This window comes from Lynx canadensis, chromosome B3, assembly GCF_007474595.2.
Source record: "Lynx canadensis isolate LIC74 chromosome B3, mLynCan4.pri.v2, whole genome shotgun sequence".
Lineage (NCBI taxonomy): Eukaryota > Metazoa > Chordata > Mammalia > Carnivora > Felidae > Lynx > Lynx canadensis.
In genome coordinates, this window is record NC_044308.2 from 110204814 (window position 1) to 110223837 (window position 19024).

General features: G+C 37.4%; 1 protein-coding gene across 4 annotated transcripts in view; it reads left to right on the forward strand.

The window, feature by feature from the left end:
• The window catches only part of SYNE2 (spectrin repeat containing nuclear envelope protein 2), a 228750-nt gene that overhangs the window by 40934 nt on the left and 168792 nt on the right, over positions 1 to 19024 (forward strand). For all 4 annotated transcript variants that reach the window (XM_030319270.1, XM_030319269.1, XM_030319271.1 and 1 more), the window contains exons 22-34: positions 1132 to 1290; positions 2169 to 2330; positions 4554 to 4655; positions 6258 to 6458; positions 6802 to 6973; positions 7561 to 7673; positions 9442 to 9644; positions 10325 to 10444; positions 10542 to 10833; positions 12012 to 12163; positions 13740 to 14049; positions 15572 to 15736; positions 18377 to 18718. In XM_030319270.1, the coding sequence (XP_030175130.1) occupies positions 1132 to 1290; positions 2169 to 2330; positions 4554 to 4655; positions 6258 to 6458; positions 6802 to 6973; positions 7561 to 7673; positions 9442 to 9644; positions 10325 to 10444; positions 10542 to 10833; positions 12012 to 12163; positions 13740 to 14049; positions 15572 to 15736; positions 18377 to 18718 (2493 nt within the window). The remainder of the gene's footprint in view (positions 1 to 1131; positions 1291 to 2168; positions 2331 to 4553; positions 4656 to 6257; positions 6459 to 6801; positions 6974 to 7560; positions 7674 to 9441; positions 9645 to 10324; positions 10445 to 10541; positions 10834 to 12011; positions 12164 to 13739; positions 14050 to 15571; positions 15737 to 18376; positions 18719 to 19024) is intronic.

Below are 19024 nucleotides of genomic sequence, written 5' to 3' on the forward strand. Positions count from 1 at the left end.
GCAGCCACTCTGGAAAACAGTGTTGGAGGTTCCTCAAAAAATTAAAAATAGACCTACCCTATGACCAGCAGTAGCACTGCTAGGAATTTACCCAAGGGATACAGGAGTACTGATGCATAGGGGCACTTGTACCCCAATGTTTATAGCAGTACTCTCAACAATAGCCAAATTATGGAAAGAGCCTAAATGTCCATCAACTGATGAATGGATAAAGAAATTGTGGTTTATACACACAATGGAGTACTACGTGGCAATGAGAAAGAATGAAATATGGCCCTTCGTAGCAACGTGGATGAAACTGGAAAGTGTTATGCTAAGTGAAATAAGCCATACAGAGTTGCAGAGACTTCTTGGGATTCTTTCTCTCCTTCTCTCTGACCCTCCCCGGCTTGCTCTCTCTTTCTCTCTCTCTCTCAAATAAAGAAAGAAAGCGAGAAATGATGTATTAAAGATATATTAGAGATCTGTTTTATTCAGATGAGCATGGTTCTTCAACTTCCACAGATGATTACTGTTAGAGGAATCTAGGAACTGCCCTTTTTTATACTAGTGAATGAAGGTTTTTGTTTTGTTTTGTTTTGTTTTTTTGTAGACTGTTATTTCACCTGGACAGGAAACATGGCTTTAGATTATTACAAGTATTTCATCATGCAGAGTGGGAAGAAATTTTGGTGTAGGATTACTGGTAAATGAGATGGTTAGGATTCTAAAAACTTTTTATTGAGAAAATAACAGCCTGCTTTAGAAAAGATAATGTACAAAGTACATATTAAAGTATTAATATAAAGTATTAATACAGAGTATCCTCTGTTATGATGTTGTGGGTTTTTTTTTTTTAAGTTTATTTATTTATTTGAGGTGAGGGGGAGGAGAGGCAGAGAGAGAGGGGGAGAGAGAATCCTAAGTAGCCTCTGCATTGTCAGCACAGAGCCCAATGCAGGGCTCAAACTCACAAACTGCAAGAGATTCTGCCATGAGCCAAAACCAGGAGTCCAACGTTTAACCAACTGAGCCACCCAGGTGTCCCTATGATATTGTTTTTAAGCTGAATAGCCAATAATAGAATTTTGGTTCTTACTAATTTTTCTATGTAAATCTATCAAAAATGTGTTAACCTAACTTTTTTTACAGATTGAAATTGTCAAAGAAGAATTTAATGAACATTTAGAAGTTGTAGACAAGATTAACCAGGTCTGTAGAAACCTACAATTTCATCTAAATAAAATGAGAAGTTTTGAAGAGCCTCCTTTTGAGAAAGAAGCTAATATTATTGTGGATAGATGGCTTGATGTGAGTGACAATTTAATTCATTAAAAATTCTCTTTGATAACAAATCGATCTTCTCTGTTGTATCTTTAGTATTTTTATCTAATTACAAAGTTCAAAAGGGTTCATTGTAAAAATGTTCAAATAATATAAAATTTATGACTTAGGAATTATTAATTTTACCTGCAGAGTTAGACGCTACTAACAAATGGGTCTATACACGGAGATATAAAAGCACATATGCAACTTATTTAAAATAAAGTAGTTAATATATTAACCATTCATGCAGGATATTCATGCTCAACTATATATTTAATACAGTTTTGGTTGAGTAATAGTTATATTGTTATGAATTACAGATTAAGAATTTGTGTTATATTTTCATCTGAGTTTTTTTTTTTTTCAACGTTTATTTATTTTTGGGACAGAGAGAGACAGAGCATGAACGGGGGAGGGGCAGAGAGAGAGGGAGACACAGAATCGAAAACAGGCTCCAGGCTCTGAGCCATCAGCCCAGAGCCCGACGCGGGGCTCGAACTCACGGACCGCGAGATCGTGACCTGGCTGAAGTCGGACGCTTAACCGACTGCGCCACCCAGGCGCCCCTCATCTGAGTTTTTAAAAACACCTTTAATTTATTGTGGGTTGGAAATTAGGAAGACGTTGCTTTTAGTTGCCTGTAAGTGGCAGCAAAGTTTTTTTTTTTTTTTTTTTTTTTGTGGAAGAAAGAACTATGTTATGTGTTAAAGCACATTTTTTTGTAGTTGATAAATAAAGCAAATTGTTCAACAAGCAAAGGCAAATTTTTATTTTAAAATAATGTGTGACTGAAACAATGGTTTTCGTACTTTTTTTTTTTTTTTACCACTAAATGTGTTATTTCTATTTTTTAATTATGGCAGATAAATGAAAAAACCGAAGACTACTATGAAAATCTTGGTCGAGCTCTAGCTTTATGGGACAAGCTTTTTAACTTAAAAAATGTCATTGATGAGTGGACTGAAAAGGTCCTTCGAAAAGTGGAATTACATCAACTGACTGAAGAAGAAAGAGAAAAGCTGAAGGTAATTTAACAGATAAAATGTATGCTCTTCTTGTACACAGTTGACATTGAATATTGAGCTTGCTTTCTTGAAGCAGCATAGAGAAATCACCAAGAAATGTTTTATTTCTTTCATTATCCCTTGAGTGGGACCGCAATTCTCTTGTTTCCTTTGATATGTAGGAAGATGTTAGCAGGTATTATTAATCTGGGGTTCACAGACACCCGAGTGGTTAGTGGATAAAATGACCTTATATGGGAAAAATTGCATCTTTACCTTTCTGAATGTCTAACCAAAATATAATGTGTTTCAGTTATGAATATAGTCCACAAACATAGCAGGATGAACATTGTATGTGACTTTGTTATCAAGAAAGTCACAGGTATTTGGGGGTCATTATCTAGTTGTAACTGTTACCCTTTTCACTACTTTGAAATTATGGCTGTTAGTAGGGTCACTGCTAGATCTTATTATTTAAGGTATTAATATAGAAACATCCATATTACTATAGCACAAGTTATTTTTAATACTTTGATAACTGTAAGTCAATATAATTGTTTTCCTTTATATTTCTGCATAATTTATCTTTTGTTTTTAAAATATTATTATGCATTCAAAAATAAATAAATAAATAAATAATAAAATATTATTATGCAAAGGGTCCACAGGATTCACCAGACTATCAGAAGCGTTGTATGGTATAAGCAACATTAATAACTCCTGGAAGACACCCCACCAAATGCATAATCGTTCCCAAGTGGGAACCCCTGTCTCAGGGGTTGGCAGATTTCTTTTTTTTTAAGGGGCCAAATTGTAAATATTTTAAGCTTGTAGATCATTTGGTCACGGTTGTCACAATTGATTAATGCTGCTGTTGTAGCATAAAAGCACTCAGTCATAGACGGTACATAAATGCTTGAAAGTAACTGGGTTCCCATAAAACTTTATTTATAAAAACAGACTACCAGCCCTTAGACTATTAACCCCTGATCTAGATCATGATTATGAGCAACCTTCATAATTTGAATCAAGCAGTCTCTCCCTCCGAAAGATTAGAAAAAAATACCAGGCCGAGTATCAGAATCTTTATAGAGCTTCTTCTTCTTCTTCTTTTTTTTTTTTTTATGAAATTTATTGTCAAATTGGTTTCCATATAACACCCAGTGCTCATCCCAACAGGTGCCCTCCTCAACACCCATCACCCACCCACCCCTCCCTTCCACCCCCCATCAACCCTCAGTTTGTTCTCAGTTTTTAGGAGTCTCTTATGTTTTGGCTCCCTCCTTCTCTAGCCTTTTTTTTTTCCTTCCCCTCCCCCATGGTCTTCTGTTAAGTTTCTGAGGATCCACATTAAGAGTGAAAACATATGGTATCTGTCTTCAAAAAAGGCTAGTTTTTAAAACCGTAATCTCAGGTTTTGCCATTTGGAAAGAATTTGTCTATTTTAACACTAGGAAGAATTTTTTTCTAATTGTTTATATATTATTCATTTGGATCATATAAAATCTCTACCTTTGTAGATCAGAAAACATTCAAATATTGGCAATTATATGTGGTCCAATGTAACAGAAAAATGTATGTATGTGCACATGAAGCCTTTACAATATGCCAGGTCTAATGCTTCCCGTCTCATTTTTTTTCCTCGAATCTTTGTTATTTTATTCATTCTTAAATTCACATATCCACTTTTATACACTTGGAAAAGGTTTCCAGAAAGTGTAGAGATTTACAAGTTTCCTGTGTATATGATGATAGAAATTATGATTTTCTAGGTGTAAATGAACAAGTTCCTTAAAAATGCCTTGAAATGCAGATTGTTTACAACTTTGAAGTTACGGACTGTAAACTGCCAGCCTGTGAGCCAAATTCTGGCAACAGTGTGTGTGTGTGTGTGTGTGTGTGTGTGTGTGTGTGTGTGTGTAGTGCTTGCACATGTGCACGTGCACATGCGGGCACAGTTTATGTGTACAGATGTATGACATGTGATGCAGGCACTGCATTCTGATATAGCACAAGCCTGGCCCCTCTCTGTCGTCTTCTAGCTGGAATGCTTTGCTCAATTATAACATTTTCCTGACTCATAAAGCCACTTGGGTTTGTGACTCCCAGGACTCGTTCAAAAAACAAGGGATTTGGGGAAATCCAAAGTTTCTCTCGGTTTCTATATATTAATAATCATAATCATGAGTACCAGAAAATAAGGTATAAGATAAAAAGGTATTATCCACTAATATTATGTTTTAGGAAGAGTTACAAGTCCATGAACAAAAATCTTCAGAGTTTTCTAAAAGAGTGGCTAAAATACAGTTTCTCCTTCAAAGCAGCGAAACGCCTCTTGAATTGCAGGTAAGAGAATTTTTATTTAACAGTTGCAATCAAAGCACTCTGAAGTAACTCATGTCCATAAACCGGAATTCTAAATCTTAAACCTAAAGTAAAATTAGGGGGCGCCTGGGTGGCTCAGTCAGTTAAGCGTCCAACTTTGGCTCAGGTCATGATCTAATGGCTTGTGGGTTCAAGCCCTGGGTTGGGCTGTGTGCTGACAGCTCAGAGCCTGGAACCTGCTTCAGATCCTGTGTCTCCTTTGTCTCTGCCCCTCCCCCACTTGCACTCTGTCTCTCTGTCTCTCTCTCTCAAAAACAAATAAACATTAAAAAAAATTTTTTTAAATAATTAAAATTAGGATCATTATTTAGTTCATCTTTATTCAATTCCTATATTTATTAAGTCCAATTGAATTTTTAATACTTGGCATAGTTCATTATGTTTGTTTAGAGTAAGTATATATTTTTTTATTGTTTTATTAACTTATTTCCAGGCCTCTTGTGTGGAGCTGGAGATGTTGTCATGCTTCTGTTTGAAGGAAAGGGTTTCCTCTTGAGTGTCCTTTGGCCATAAGAAGGAGAATATGACTCGTGTGATTCTGTGTTTATTAATGGCTAGATGGAGGAAGCAGGGAGATGGACCAAAGTGTGATTTTCTGTTGTGTGAAGAGATTTGTTACAATTTTTATTTAGGTAGAACACATGGTGGCTGAGTATGAGCTCTGGAGTCAGACTTTCTGGGTGAGGTCCCAGCTGTGTCATCAGCTAGCTTTATGATCTTGGGCAAGTCAAGTTAGTTAACACTCTAAAGCCTGAATTTTGTCCATCAAGTGCTTACCACAATGCTGTTGTGTACATAATAAATGCTCAATAAATGCTGGCTATTTACTTTTCTGTATTTTTTTAAATGTTTATTTATTTTTGAGAGAGAGTGAGACAGAGCATGAGCAGGGGAGGGGCAGAGAGAGAGGGAGACATAGAATCGGAAGCAGGTTCCAGGCTCTGAGCCGTCAGCACAGAGCCTACGTGGGACCCGAACTACAAACCGTGAGATCATGACCTGAGCCAAAGTCAGACGCTCAACCTACTGAGTCATCCAGGCGTCCCAATTTTTCTGTATGTTTTAATACATTTTCAAATGAGTGCCATGAGATGGTACCTCAATTGTTATGCTAGATAAAACTTGCTTTGGGGGGGGGTAGGATTTTCAAATTAGTTTATTTTTAAAGTTCATTTATTTATTTGAGAGAGAGAGAGCAACCGAGGGAGGGGCAGAGTGAGGGAGAGTGTATCCTCACTTGGGGCTTGAACTCATGAACCGTGAGATCATGACCTGAGCCGAAATCAAGAGTCAGACGTTTAACCGACTGAGCCATCCAGGCACATTCCCCCCCCAACCACCGCCCCCCCCCACCCAGCCCACAAATTAGTTTTTTAGAACAAAGACAGAATGTCAATCTCAGTTTTTCATGTTATTCTTTTTTGAAACAATTTAAATTGTATCAGTGATGTAGAACAATGAGGAATTAATTCAATGTCTCAACTCATTCTCTAGCAATGCAGTTGTCTTAAAATCTAGTGAAATAAATTTGTTAATTTGACTTCATATATATCATGATTTCAGGTCATGGAGTCCTCTGTTTTAAACAAGATAGAAAATGTAAAAATGCATTTAACAGGAGAATCCAACTGCTCTGTGCTCAGTGGCCATACAGCTGAGCTAAGGGAGGATCTCGACCAAGCCAAGACTCAGATCGGAATGACTGAGTCCCTGTTAAAAGCCCTGTCTCCTTCCGACAGCTTAGAGATCTTTACTAAACTAGAGGTATGTCCCAGCTGCTTCTCTTCTGTGGTTCAGATTTATTTTCACACTTATTTCTGATGGCTTTGGCCTCTTGAAGTTAATGAAAAGTAGTAACTATTCAAAAAAATGAAAGTTGGGGGAAAAACCTCAGAAAAACAATTTGTGTTTATTTAGTTGAATTGCTTTGAGGGCAGTAATTATTTGATGTTAATTTGTGTTGCAGTATACATTTACCGGCTAAGATAAAGCGAATCCACTCAATAGAAAAATCATCTAGGTTTTTACAAAAACAATGGAGATCTATTCTACTATGTGTAAATTGAACGCATTTTGAGATTTAATGGTTGTTTGTTTATGTATTTAGGAGATACAACAGCAAATCCTACAGCAAAAGCACAGTATGATGTTACTGGAGAATCAAATAGGTTGTCTGACTCCTGAACTCTCTGAATTAAAAAAGCAATATGAAAGTGTCAGTGATTTATTTAATACCAAAAAAAGTGTTTTGCAAGATCACTTTTCTAAGTTATTGAATGGTAAGTTATTGAATAGTGAGTTATTGAATGGTGAGCGCATTACTGTTTTTTCTGGGAATCTTGAAGTATGAATAAATATTGCGAACATGAAGGCTTATCTAAACTTCACTGAGAGATGGTTGCAGAGATTCTATTTAAGGAAAAGGATTTATTTATGTACTTATTTATTTAGGATTTATTCACATAAATCTTTTGGGGGGAAGCACTCACTGATCTATACGCCTATCATATAACATCTATTTCTTTCAAGTCCCAAATCTTTATTTCATGAAGGAAGGTCACCAACATCCTCACATTCGACCTGCTCACTGTGGTGAGTGAGTCTGGCGATGTGCCTGTGAGCAAGCTGTCCCTACGAGTGTCTATGGGGGTACTGTGTGCTTGGAAAGGAGGTCGGGTATAGAAAATATACCATAATTACTTTTGAGAAATCGATTAACCTCAAAATTGGGCTTCAACTTATTACCACCTTACACAGTGACTTGTTGTACCCACGTTATGTGAAGTGAGTTTCAAAGCCTCTCACTTTAACAAGGGGTCTAAAGTCTTCCTTGAATGGATATAGCTTCTTTTGTTTTTTCCTACAGATCAGTGCAAGAACTTTAATGACTGGTTTGGCAACATTAAAATGAACCTTAAGGAGTGTTTTGAATCATCAGAAACAAAAAAGAGTGTGGAAGAAAAGCTGCAAAAACTTTCTGTAAGATATATGTAAATTTTAATCAAAATTTATCAAAGCTAACATACTAGAGGCATAGAACTGTATTTAACTAGATAAAATAATAATTACTTTGACTTGCTCATTTCTCTACATAGAGATAATGTTTCCAAATAACCGACTTTTTCCCAAATTTTTGAAACTCCATATTTACAGGGTCAGGGTGCAAGGCACTTAAGCAATTTCTGTTTTCACACCTGTTCTAAGATGCTGTTTAACAGGGTGTACTGGCAAATCTGGTTCTGGTAAAATCATATTTCATACAAAATAAAGGCTTTGCCTAATGTGGACTTGGATGTTCCTTTACTTTTCCTTTTGTTTTTTAAGTGTTGGTTTTTTTTTTTTTTTTTTTTTTTTTATTATTTACTTATTTATTTTGGGGTTGGGAGAGAGAGAGAGACTCAGACCCTCAAGTAGGCTTCCCACTGTCAGCTCAAAGCCCAATGCCGCACTCAAACTCACAAACCGCAAGATCATGAGCCCAAATCAAGAGTCGAACGCTTAACCAACTGAGCCACCCAGGAGCCCCAAAGTCTCTTTACTTTCTTGAGAGGGGTCTCTTGACTTTCTGTTAAGTTTTTTCTGAGTAACATTTCTTTTAACAGTCTCATTTGGACTTTCATGTAGCTGGTCGGAGGGTAGTGGAGGGCAGCTTGGAATAAAAGGTAATGTGCAAGCAAGCATTTAAAATGCATATGGCACCTTAAATCTTCATCACTTTAGGCTAGATTGTCTAGTACTTTTAGGGAGGGTTAGCCTTTTGTTTTTTAAGCACTATTTGTATGATTTTACTTATTTTTATTCTTTTAATTTAAATCCAAGTTAATTGACATATGGTATAATAATGATTTCAGGAGTAGGATTTAGTGATTCATCACTTAACTTATAACACCCTGTGCTCATCCCAACAAGTGTCCTCCTTAATGCCCACCACCCATTTAGCCCATCCCCCCACACAACACCCCTCCAGCAACCTTCAGTTTGTTCTCTGTATTTAAGAGTCTCTTATGGTTTAACTCCCTGTTTTTATATTATTTTTCCTTCCCTTCCTTTATGTGCATCTGTTTCGTATCTTAAATTCCACATATGAGTGAAATCGTATGATATTTGTCTTTCTCTGACTGAAGACTGTCTAGTACTGTAGTTTGATGATGAGTCATGCTCTCAAGCTTATGAGTGGCACTAAGTATTCCTTGTTTGATTCTTTACTTTGCTGATACTGTTCTTTATTGGTAGAATTGCCTTTCTTCTTTTTTAGTTTAAGTCCTGACTTTTTTGTCGTTGTTGTTGCCTTTAACTTTGTCCGTCGCATGGCCTTAACAAATGATGCTCAAACCTTGAAACACAAACATTGAAATAAAATTCTTATTTGGACAGAGTTAAATAGAGAATAGCCTGTGTAGTTTTACATGTTGATTACCCGAGGGGAGCAAGTATTTAGAAGCTGAGCAGAGTCGGGAAAGAAAAATGCAGCTTCCCCAGTCTTACTCCTACTGACTTTCATGAACAAGCATTATTTTGCTTGATGTCATATCCAGCAAGTCAGATGCAGACACACATTCTACAACTAATGTAAATTATCTTTTGGTCATTTGCCATTGGCGCTAGCCATATCTCCGTAGCTTTTCTTTCGTATAGGATGTTAGAAAGGTGACGTGTCTACGTACCAGCTTGGAAAAGTGCTACGGGGGGGTAGAGACCACACTTCAGCTTGCCAGTAGAGCATCACTGACTTTCTGTCTTCCTTAAGGATTTCTTAACTCTTGAAGGAAGAGGCAGTAAAACACAGCAGGTGGGAACTGTACTAAGTCATGTGAAGAAGCATCTGCCCAAAGCACATGTTAAGGAGCTTCACAGTTGGATTATAAATCAAGAAATTGAATTAGAAAAAATGGAGTCCATCTGCCAGGCACGAACAAAGGAGCTGAATGCCTGCTTGCAACAGCTACTGAGGTAGGAAGTAAAGGTGATAGCTAAATAACATATGTTTCTAATGATCTCTTTACACGTTTTGTGCATCAGTACAGCTAGCATGGGGATGTACAATACACACAAATTTCACAAATAAAATATACGTTTTCAAATCTAAGTTTGACCCTAGGAAGATAGAAGTTGAGAGAATTCTTCAAATTATCTAATATGGCAGTAGTTCAGGGGACAGTCCAAAAAATGTTTTGTTTCCTGTTCTTTGTGATATGTTTGCGTAGCTTGTTGCTTTATAGAATCCTACTATATATATTTTTTTAACATTTATTTATTTTTGAGACAGAGAGAGACAGAGCATGAACGGGGGAGGGTCAGAGAGAGAGGGAGACACAGAATCTGAAACAGGCTCCAGGCTCTGAGCTGTCAGCACAGATCCCGACGCGGGGCTCGAACTCATGGACCACGAGATCATGACCTGAGCCGAAATCGGACGCTCAACCGACTGAGCCACCCAGGCGCCCCTATAGAATCCTACTATAATACAGGCTACTGTTGTTCAGATTTTAATGTTGCGAATTAATTCTTCACCAAAGAATAAAAAAAAATGTAGTAAAAGCCTGATTGGTTTACAAAATCCATGCCAACCTTCTCTTCATAGAAACACTTTTTGCTTATTTTATATTCTAACGTATGTAATATTCTGTTAGTCTCCAGGATGACCACAGAAATCTGAGCACATGGTTGACCAGTCAAGAAGAGAAATGGAAAGAACTGGAAAAACCAGGAGAGAAAACTGAGCTATTTTGTGAAGCTGTAGCTAGAAAAAGGTATAGCTAATCCTGTATGAATATATTTTCTGCCAACATAGTTTCTTACATGCTATTGTGGCTCCTCTAAACTTTCGATGATGTTTGGAATTTTCAGGGAACAATTTGAATCCATGGCCCAGCTGAACGATTCTTTGAAGGAATATGGGCTTACTGAAGAAGAAGAAATAATAATGGAATCAACACATTTGATTGATAGATACCAGACATTTTTGAGACAATTATGTGAAATTGATGAAGAGGATAAGTTACCTCCTACAGAGGACCAGAGCTTTAATGATCTTGCACATGATGTAATTCATTGGATAGCAGGGATTAAAGAGTCCCTTATGGTTTTGAATTCATCTGAAGGCAAAATGCCGCTTGAGGAAAGAATCCAAAAAATAAAGGTATAACTGTGGAAAGTAAATTTCGGAGGTCAGAATGAACTCTAATTTTTAAAAGATTTACAGGAAAACTGCAAAGATTTGTTTCTTAATGGAAAATAGGATTACTGTGGAATGGCTGAGGACATTCAGATGACTGAGCTTACAAGAGAGAAGAGCTGTGATGGATCTAAAATTATTTTAAGGCAGACAGAAGAGAGAAGGTGTATTCTCTCTTTCTAAGGGCAGTATGTATGGAGCTGTGGCAGGTGGGAGTTTGCTAGGATATAAAAAGAATTTATGCCAGTACAAAGACATATCCGCAATGTCAAGGCGGGGCTGGAGAGGAACTCTTCTTCAGAGCAAATATGTATGGTTCAAAAGGTTATTAGATATCGAGTACATTGTGTAGTTTATAAAGGTTATGACATGCCGAGGGGGTTGCAGAGGGCAAGGAACTCCCAAGCTCCTCTAAGCCCACTTTTTTTCTAAGGAGAGATTCAATAGGCTTTGGTAGTTACAAATGCAGGGGACAGAAGCCCATGTGCTTAAAAGGAACCCAGAAGGATTGAAATCACAATCGAAGCATTATTACAGGAAGAAATGGTTCTGAATAGTGAGCTGTAAGAGTTGGTAAGGCTTACTGAAGTAATTGGAATCATTTGGGATTGTACGTGAAAGATTTTCCAGGAGAGGTGAATCTGGAGTAGTATTTCCAAGAAGGGAGGAACATGATTGTTAGAGCAAAGGAGGGAAAGAGAAGACCAGGGAATGGGAATGAATTATGTTGTAGTGGAGAGAGACAAGAGTTGACATGGGGCACTGAGTTTTCCTGTGGGAAGCCCTAAGTCTCATTTTGGGTGTATAAAAATGTCTTGTTCAGGTTGTTTCCTTAAATAATTCAGTGGATAGAAAGAAGGATTTTCCAGGGTCTTTTGGGCATATAACTTATTTGAAGGCAGTTGAAAATCAAGAGGAGAGCAGGAATGCAGCAAGGGCAATCTGACAAATACTTAGGGAGAACCAATTCTGTATAATGTAAGGAGGTATCATTATCTTTTGGGCAACGTAAAAAATGAAAAGATATTTCTGAAATCTACTCTGCAATTGGAATCTAAATAGAATGTTTATAAATAAAAAGGTATCATATGTACTTCCTCTAAGGAATGCAAATGAGATTCTAAGATCTTTATTTACTTCAGGAAATCATTTTACTAAAGCCTGAAGGGGACGCTAAAATACAGACCATCATGAGTCAGGCTGAGAGCAGCAAGGCTCCATTGGCTCCAAAGACCCTTACTGATATCAAGAACCAGTGGGACAACACAATCCATTTAGCCAACACGTATCTAAGGTAAAGGACATGCCTTCACTTTCACGCCTTTTCATTGCCCGGTGAAGCCATAACAAGTATGTTTTGTCTGCCTCCTGGGTTTGGATATAATATCTGTTGGAGAGAAAGGCAGTAATGTCAGGGGCATTCACAATGTCAGAGGCAGAAATGAAGATGAATAGTTCGCGGGATCAGATAGGAAGCACTTGCTGTCATAACTCTGTGACAGTGTTTACTTTGGCTGGTTCATCAACCCATGGAGCTCTCGGTAACAAATTAGCATTGTCTCCCATTCTACTTTCAACACTCTGCTTCTTACCAAAACCCCCTTCCCCCAGACAATTTCAGAGTCAGCATGGTATTACTATAGAATAATTATGCCTTTAAATATATATTCCAAGAGAGTCTTAAGTGTGTAAACATTATAAATGTTGTCTGAATTCAGTGGATGTAATTCTGATGAAAATTCTTAATTCATATCACATGTTAAATAATATGTTTTACTGTTTAGTGGAGATGTGAATTTTAGATCTTTTCTAGGAAGATGAGCAGATCAAAACCAAATTTAAGCATAAACTAGTTCGTTGGTTAATATACTGAATGATTATTTGTTTTACTTATATGAGCAAGAAAAATATAAGATAACGTAATTATATTTAAGCACAATAAAAACTGGAATGGTTTATTTTATTTATTTTTTTTAATATATGAAATTTATTGTCAAGTTGGTTTCCATACAACACCCAGTGCTCATCCCAAAAGATGCCCTCTTCAATACCCGTCACCCACCCTTCCCTCCCTCCCACCCCCCATCAGCCCTCAGTTTGTTCTCAGGTTTTAAGAGTCTCTTATGCTTTGGCTCTCACCCACTCTAACCTCCTTTTTTTCTTTTCTTTTTTTTTTCTTCCCCTCCCTCATGGGTTTCTGTTAAGTTTCTCAGGATCCACATAAGAGTGAAACCATATGGTATCTGTCTTTCTCTGTGTGGCTTATTTCACTTAGCATAACACTCTCCAGTCCCATCCACGTTGCTACAAAGGGCCATATTTCATTCTTTCTCATTGGCACGTAGTACTCCATTGTGTATATAAACCACAATTTCTTTATCCATTCATCAGTTGACGGACATTTAGGCTCTTTCCATAATTTGGCTATTGTTGAGAGTGCTGCTATAAATATTGGGGTACAAGTGCCCCTATACATCAGTACTCCTGTATCCCTTGGGTAAATTCCTAGCAGTGCTATTGCTGGGTCATAGGGTAGGTCCATTTTTAATTTTTTGAGGAAACTCCACACTGTTTTCCAGAGCAGCTGCAAAAACTGGAATGGTTTAGAATCTAAATTATTAAGTGTTTGTTCTCAGGTCAAATTATGTGACAAAAATCTATTTTTTTAGGAATGCTGCAAATAATTTCTGATTTGGTTTCTGAGCTAACCTTAGTGCTATTTAGAATGCTATATTGCCAAAAGAGTCATTGGGAATAATTTATATTAGTGTTATTTTAATGCTTTTTATTGTAATGTATGTTATACTATAATATGCAAAAAGCATTCCAATTTCCTAAGTGTCATTTCTAAAATATTTTGTACAACTTAGCCATCAAGAAAAGCTTCTACTAGAAGGAGAGAAGTATTTGCAAAGTAAGGAGGATCTGAGATTAATGCTCACAGAACTGAAAAAGAAACAAGAAGTGGGCTTTGCTCTGCAACACGGTTTGCAGGAGAAGAAAGCTCAGTTAAAAATTTATAAGAAATTCCTCCAGAAAGCACAAGATTTGACATCCTTGCTAAAAGAGTTAAAATCTCAAGGAAGTTACCTCTTAGAATGCACTAAAAATCCCAACTTCAGTGAAGAGCCTTGGCTAGAGATAAAGCATCTACACGAAAGTCTTCTACAGCAACTACAGGTGAAATGGTCAAAATAAGTTTTTTAATGATTGTCATAATTATGCACAAGTATGTCATATTTGTATATGGAACCATTTTTTGTTCTTCTGGTAAATCAAAAACTTTTAACGTTTAATTTATCCTTTTTAGATACAAATACTGACTCTGTAAGGATAGAGAGCTCAATCCAGTCAGTTTTGCTAGAGAAATCCAGTGGCCATTATTTGATTATTATGTATTTTTTTCTCATCCAAGTTCCTATTTTCAAGGGCCAGAAGGGTTAAGATTTAAGTATCTCTCTGAAGGTGATGGTGTTGAAGTTATCCATGCATCCACCTATCCATCCATTCATCCATCATCTATTCATTGGAATAGTTTACAGGTGACCCATGAACAAAGTTGGGGGCTAGGGATGCTGAGCCCCTCCTACAGTTGAATATTTGCATATAACTTTTTACTCCCACCAAACTTAACTGCTAATAGCCTACTGTTGACAGGAAGCCTTACAGATAACATAAACAGTTGATTAACACATATTTTGTATATGTATTATATATCTATATTAATATATGACATGTATATTATATATTACCTAAAACATATATTACTTATAATATAGTAAGTTAGGGAAAAGAAAATGTTATTAAGAAAATCATAAGAGGAAATACATTTACAGTACTGTACAAGCTCTGTGATATGTGGATCCATATAGTTCAAGTTCATGTTGTTTAAGGTCAGCTATATATTCATTATTCTTTATAAACCTTATCAGTTTCCCTCCCTTGAGTGGTCTGCAGTAAAAGAGTTAAGAGATAAATGTCAGCTTGTCACAAGGGAATGTATTCTCATAAGAGAATTGTCTGTAATTCTTTGCATATGGGAAGTTAGATCAATATAAGGATTATGTGGGTAAGAAGTCTTGCTTATACAGATTGCAGGACGTGTGCAGGGGTAAAGAGATACCTACTTGGCTATAAATTATTTAGTTTAATAATTGCTACTTTTCTGATGAGGTGTGGCCGCCTTATTTTCTTATTCCAGGAAGCAGACCTGAAGATGGGTTTGTTCTCGAGTTAGGATTCCTTTTTCCTAAGACACAATGTTGGACTTGAATTCTTAGGAAAGGAATCTGAGGTTAGGCTGATCTCATATAGTCTCATTTACAACTGTGGGTATTTGATTTTACTAAGAAGGATAATTAAGGGAGCTGCTTTATTATGGATGTTTGTGATTTGATGATATAATTTGAAGCCTTTACATTTTGTAAACCTCTTGAGAAGTAAATTGTCCTTAGGAATGAAATGAAGGCCAAGAAGCATGTGATTTCAATAAGCCATTTGTGGGGGGTGGGGAGGAGGAGATTTTACATGGAAATATCTCAAATACTAAAACTTTACTTAAGAACTCTGGACAATTTATATGGCCCTATTCCTGTTTCCAGATGAAACTTCATAAAGCAAGTGTTTATGAACAATTTAATTATTTTCTGAGGGAGGAAATTCAGAGACATAATTGGTGAATTGTCAATGGTTTTGTTTTTAGGGTTCCGTGCAAAAATTGGAAGGTCACGTTCAAGAACACCACTCATACCAGGTTTGCGTCACAGACCTGAATACTACATTGGACAATCTCTCCAAGGAACTTGCCAGTTTTTCTGATAAGCCTTTGGATCAAATAGCAACTGAGGAAAAACTGCAGAAACTGCAGGTATTAAACAGTGTCCAGACAGGAGGGACATGAAAACAAAATCAATATTAATTACGATGAACAAATCAGTGTCTTTGGTCAGAAATACAGTTGTTATTCAGATAATTAAAAGTAATTAATTAAAGTTCTGGCCAGTCATAGAAAATGGGGATGTTCTTCTTCTTTTTTTTTTTTTTTAATATTTTATTTATTTTTGATGAGAAAGACAGAGCACAAGCGGGGGAGGGGCAGAGAGAGAAGGAGACACAGAATCCGGAGCAGGCTCTAGGCTCCGAGCCATCAGCACAGAGCCCAATGCGGGACCAGTCTGTACCTCCCGGAGATCTTTGTTTTAGAGCCCGCATGTGACCCCAGCAGATACTGACTAGTCAAAGGATGCGTAGTATGCAGCAAGACCAGGAGGGAAATGCTTCAGTTTCGCATTCTTTATCAGGGGCAGATGGGAGTTACAGAATTTGTGCCTTATTAACCTATATACTCACGCTGTAAATTAGAGCAGTCTCCAGATGTAAGGCTTCCAAAATCCCCTCCTAAAGTCCAATAGCACCTAGCCTCATACACTGAGGATCACACGTGCTTTACCCACGTCCTCAAAACATGTTCCTTGGATTCTCACTCTCTGCTTTGCCAACAAGCAGGCCTGCAAGGTGACTTCTAGAAGGAAACAAAGTAAAGCGGCTCTTTCTTTAACAGCTCCTTAACTGGAGATTTCATGGGGTGAGTCTCAGAGCAGCGCTGGTGGCCTGCGTGTGGGAATTCCTCATCTCTTTCTTTTAGGGATCTGGGAATCACACAAGCCTTCTCCTCCATGGCCTGATATTGTGACAGGACTACTTCCTTTTTTAACAGTGATCATTTGACAATATTCAGGGCTCAGCCATATGCAAGACACTGTCTGGGTTCCACGGATACCGAGGAAAGTGTCAGACATGAGCCCAGCTCAGGCTCCTGCTACAAAATTAACATAGAACCTCTGATATAGACAGAAGGAATCTCAGAGGCCATCAAGTTCAGACCCCACACTTTACACGTGATAAGCTGGGTTCTGGAGAGATGAGGGACTTCCAGGGTCATCAGGTTAAATGACAGAGTAGGGGCTACAATTCAGGTCTTCTGACCCCAGTGGACAAACTCCACTGGGCTATCGTGCAGTTATCTGTGGTTCAGCAGGTCCAGAAAATAACGCAGCAACTTCCCGTTCTCCGTCTCCCAGCTCCCAACCAATAGGCCTGCTTTTTCTTCCGTATTCTCTGACTCTGTGAATATTTCTCCCATCTCTCCAAGGTTCAAGTCAGAATCCTGGTTATCCACGCTTTCCCAGATCCCTCAATCTAGTCAGACACCAAATGTTGTCTCTTTCATCTCTGGAATATCTGTAAAGTTTGTTACTTCCCCAAGACCCTCATTATTGCCTCCTTAGGGCAGACCCTCAGCAAACAGGGGCTCTCTGCCTGCACTTGTCACGCTGTCTATTGCAACATCCCCTTGGCCGTGCCAGATCTTTCTAAAATGCAATCTGGACCTGTGTGTATTTGTTAGCATAGATCTTTTCACATTCTAATACAATTGTCTGTTTACTTCTGTGTCTCTCACTAGATAATAGGAACCTGATGGGACTGAATTTTACTCATCTATGCAACTTCAAAACCTATCATGATAGGGGCGCCTGGCTGGCTTGGTTAGGAGAGTGTGCACCTCTTGATCTCGGGGTTGTGAGTTCGAGCCCCACATTGGGTGTAGACATTACTTAAAACATAAAGGACAATTTTTAAAAAGCCTACCACGATAGGCTGGTTGAATGAATGAATGAATAAATGAATGAATGAGTGAATACTGTGTAGTCTTTTTAAAAAGCCTACCATGATAGGCTGGTTGAATGAATGAATGAATAAATGAATGAATGAGTGAATACTGTGTAGTCTTTTTAAAAAGCCTACCATGATAGGCTGGTTGAATGAATGAATGAATAAATGAATGAATGAGTGAATACTGTGTAGTCTATTAGGATAGTGACTAATAAATACTATCTAGTTCACTTAGCAACTTTAAGTCTTAACTCTATTTCAATAGTAACATCAGTAGCTGCTATAGTACCTCAAATTCCATTTGAGTGTTGAGTTCTCAAATTAGCCTGATTTGTTCATGCATTTAGTAAATATTATTTGGGTTCCTGCTATATTTAAGATATTGCATTGGATAGACTGATTAAAGTTTTGCTCTGAATTTTAAATATTAACACTAGATTCATGTGGGCACATTCTAAATGATTCTTCTGTTTTTTTCAATGCTTTGCACAAAGTAAGCCCTTATTATTTAGTATTTTGTGTAAAAAGGCTGTATCTTGAACAAAATACATACTTAACAAATATATGTTGACTGCCTCCAATGTTCTGGGAACTGTGTTATGAAATTTTCTTTGTTACTTCTTATAGACTTTTAGTATCTTATACAGTCTGTTGGAGGTTTTGATCTGGGATGCTACAGTGGTTTAAATCTTGCCCAAAGTTTTTTCTTTGTGATATGAATTGGTAAATTTATTATACTTTCCACTGCTGGAGAAGTACTCTGTGATTTCCAAAAGTCAATGAACTCTTGTGACAATGGAAATACTTTGTGTGATCATCTTTTCTCCACTTACAGGAACTAGAGAATAGACTCAGTTTACAAGATGGCACATTGGAGAAGATTTTAGCTTTAGCAAAATCTATCAAGAAAAATACATCTTCAATGGGACAGAAGATTATTAAAAATGATATAAAATCACTTAAGTGTAAACAAAAGGATTTGGAAAACCGACTTGAATCTGCTAAGCAGGAGACAGAAAATTGTCTTCGTAGCATTCTCCAATCAAAACGCTCAACAGAACAGAAAGAAAAGTTTAGTCTGCCAGGCAGAGAGGAGGAGGTCACTTGTGATGTGCAGGAGTCCACTCAGGACTCAGCTGTACTGGAAAAATTTGAGCAAGATTGGGAAATAAACAAGGTAAGTGCTTGTGATTGCCTCTCTAAGACATCGCGTCTGAGAAAGAAGAGGTGTTGGGCTCTGAAAAGAGGGTAGTGAATCAAGCCTTCTGATTTCATAATTAAACCCTCAATGTGCTGGCTATTTATGATGCCCACTTGTAAAAAGAGCCCTTAGAAAACTGTTCAGGATTTCGGTGGTGCAATATTACTGTTTAGTCTGTTAAAATGTCAGTCATCAACTTGGGTTGATTATTCTCTCTGATATGTAATCAGATACCGTTTCTTGGGTCAAGAGCACAAAGGCAAATTAGAAAAGGCAAAAGAA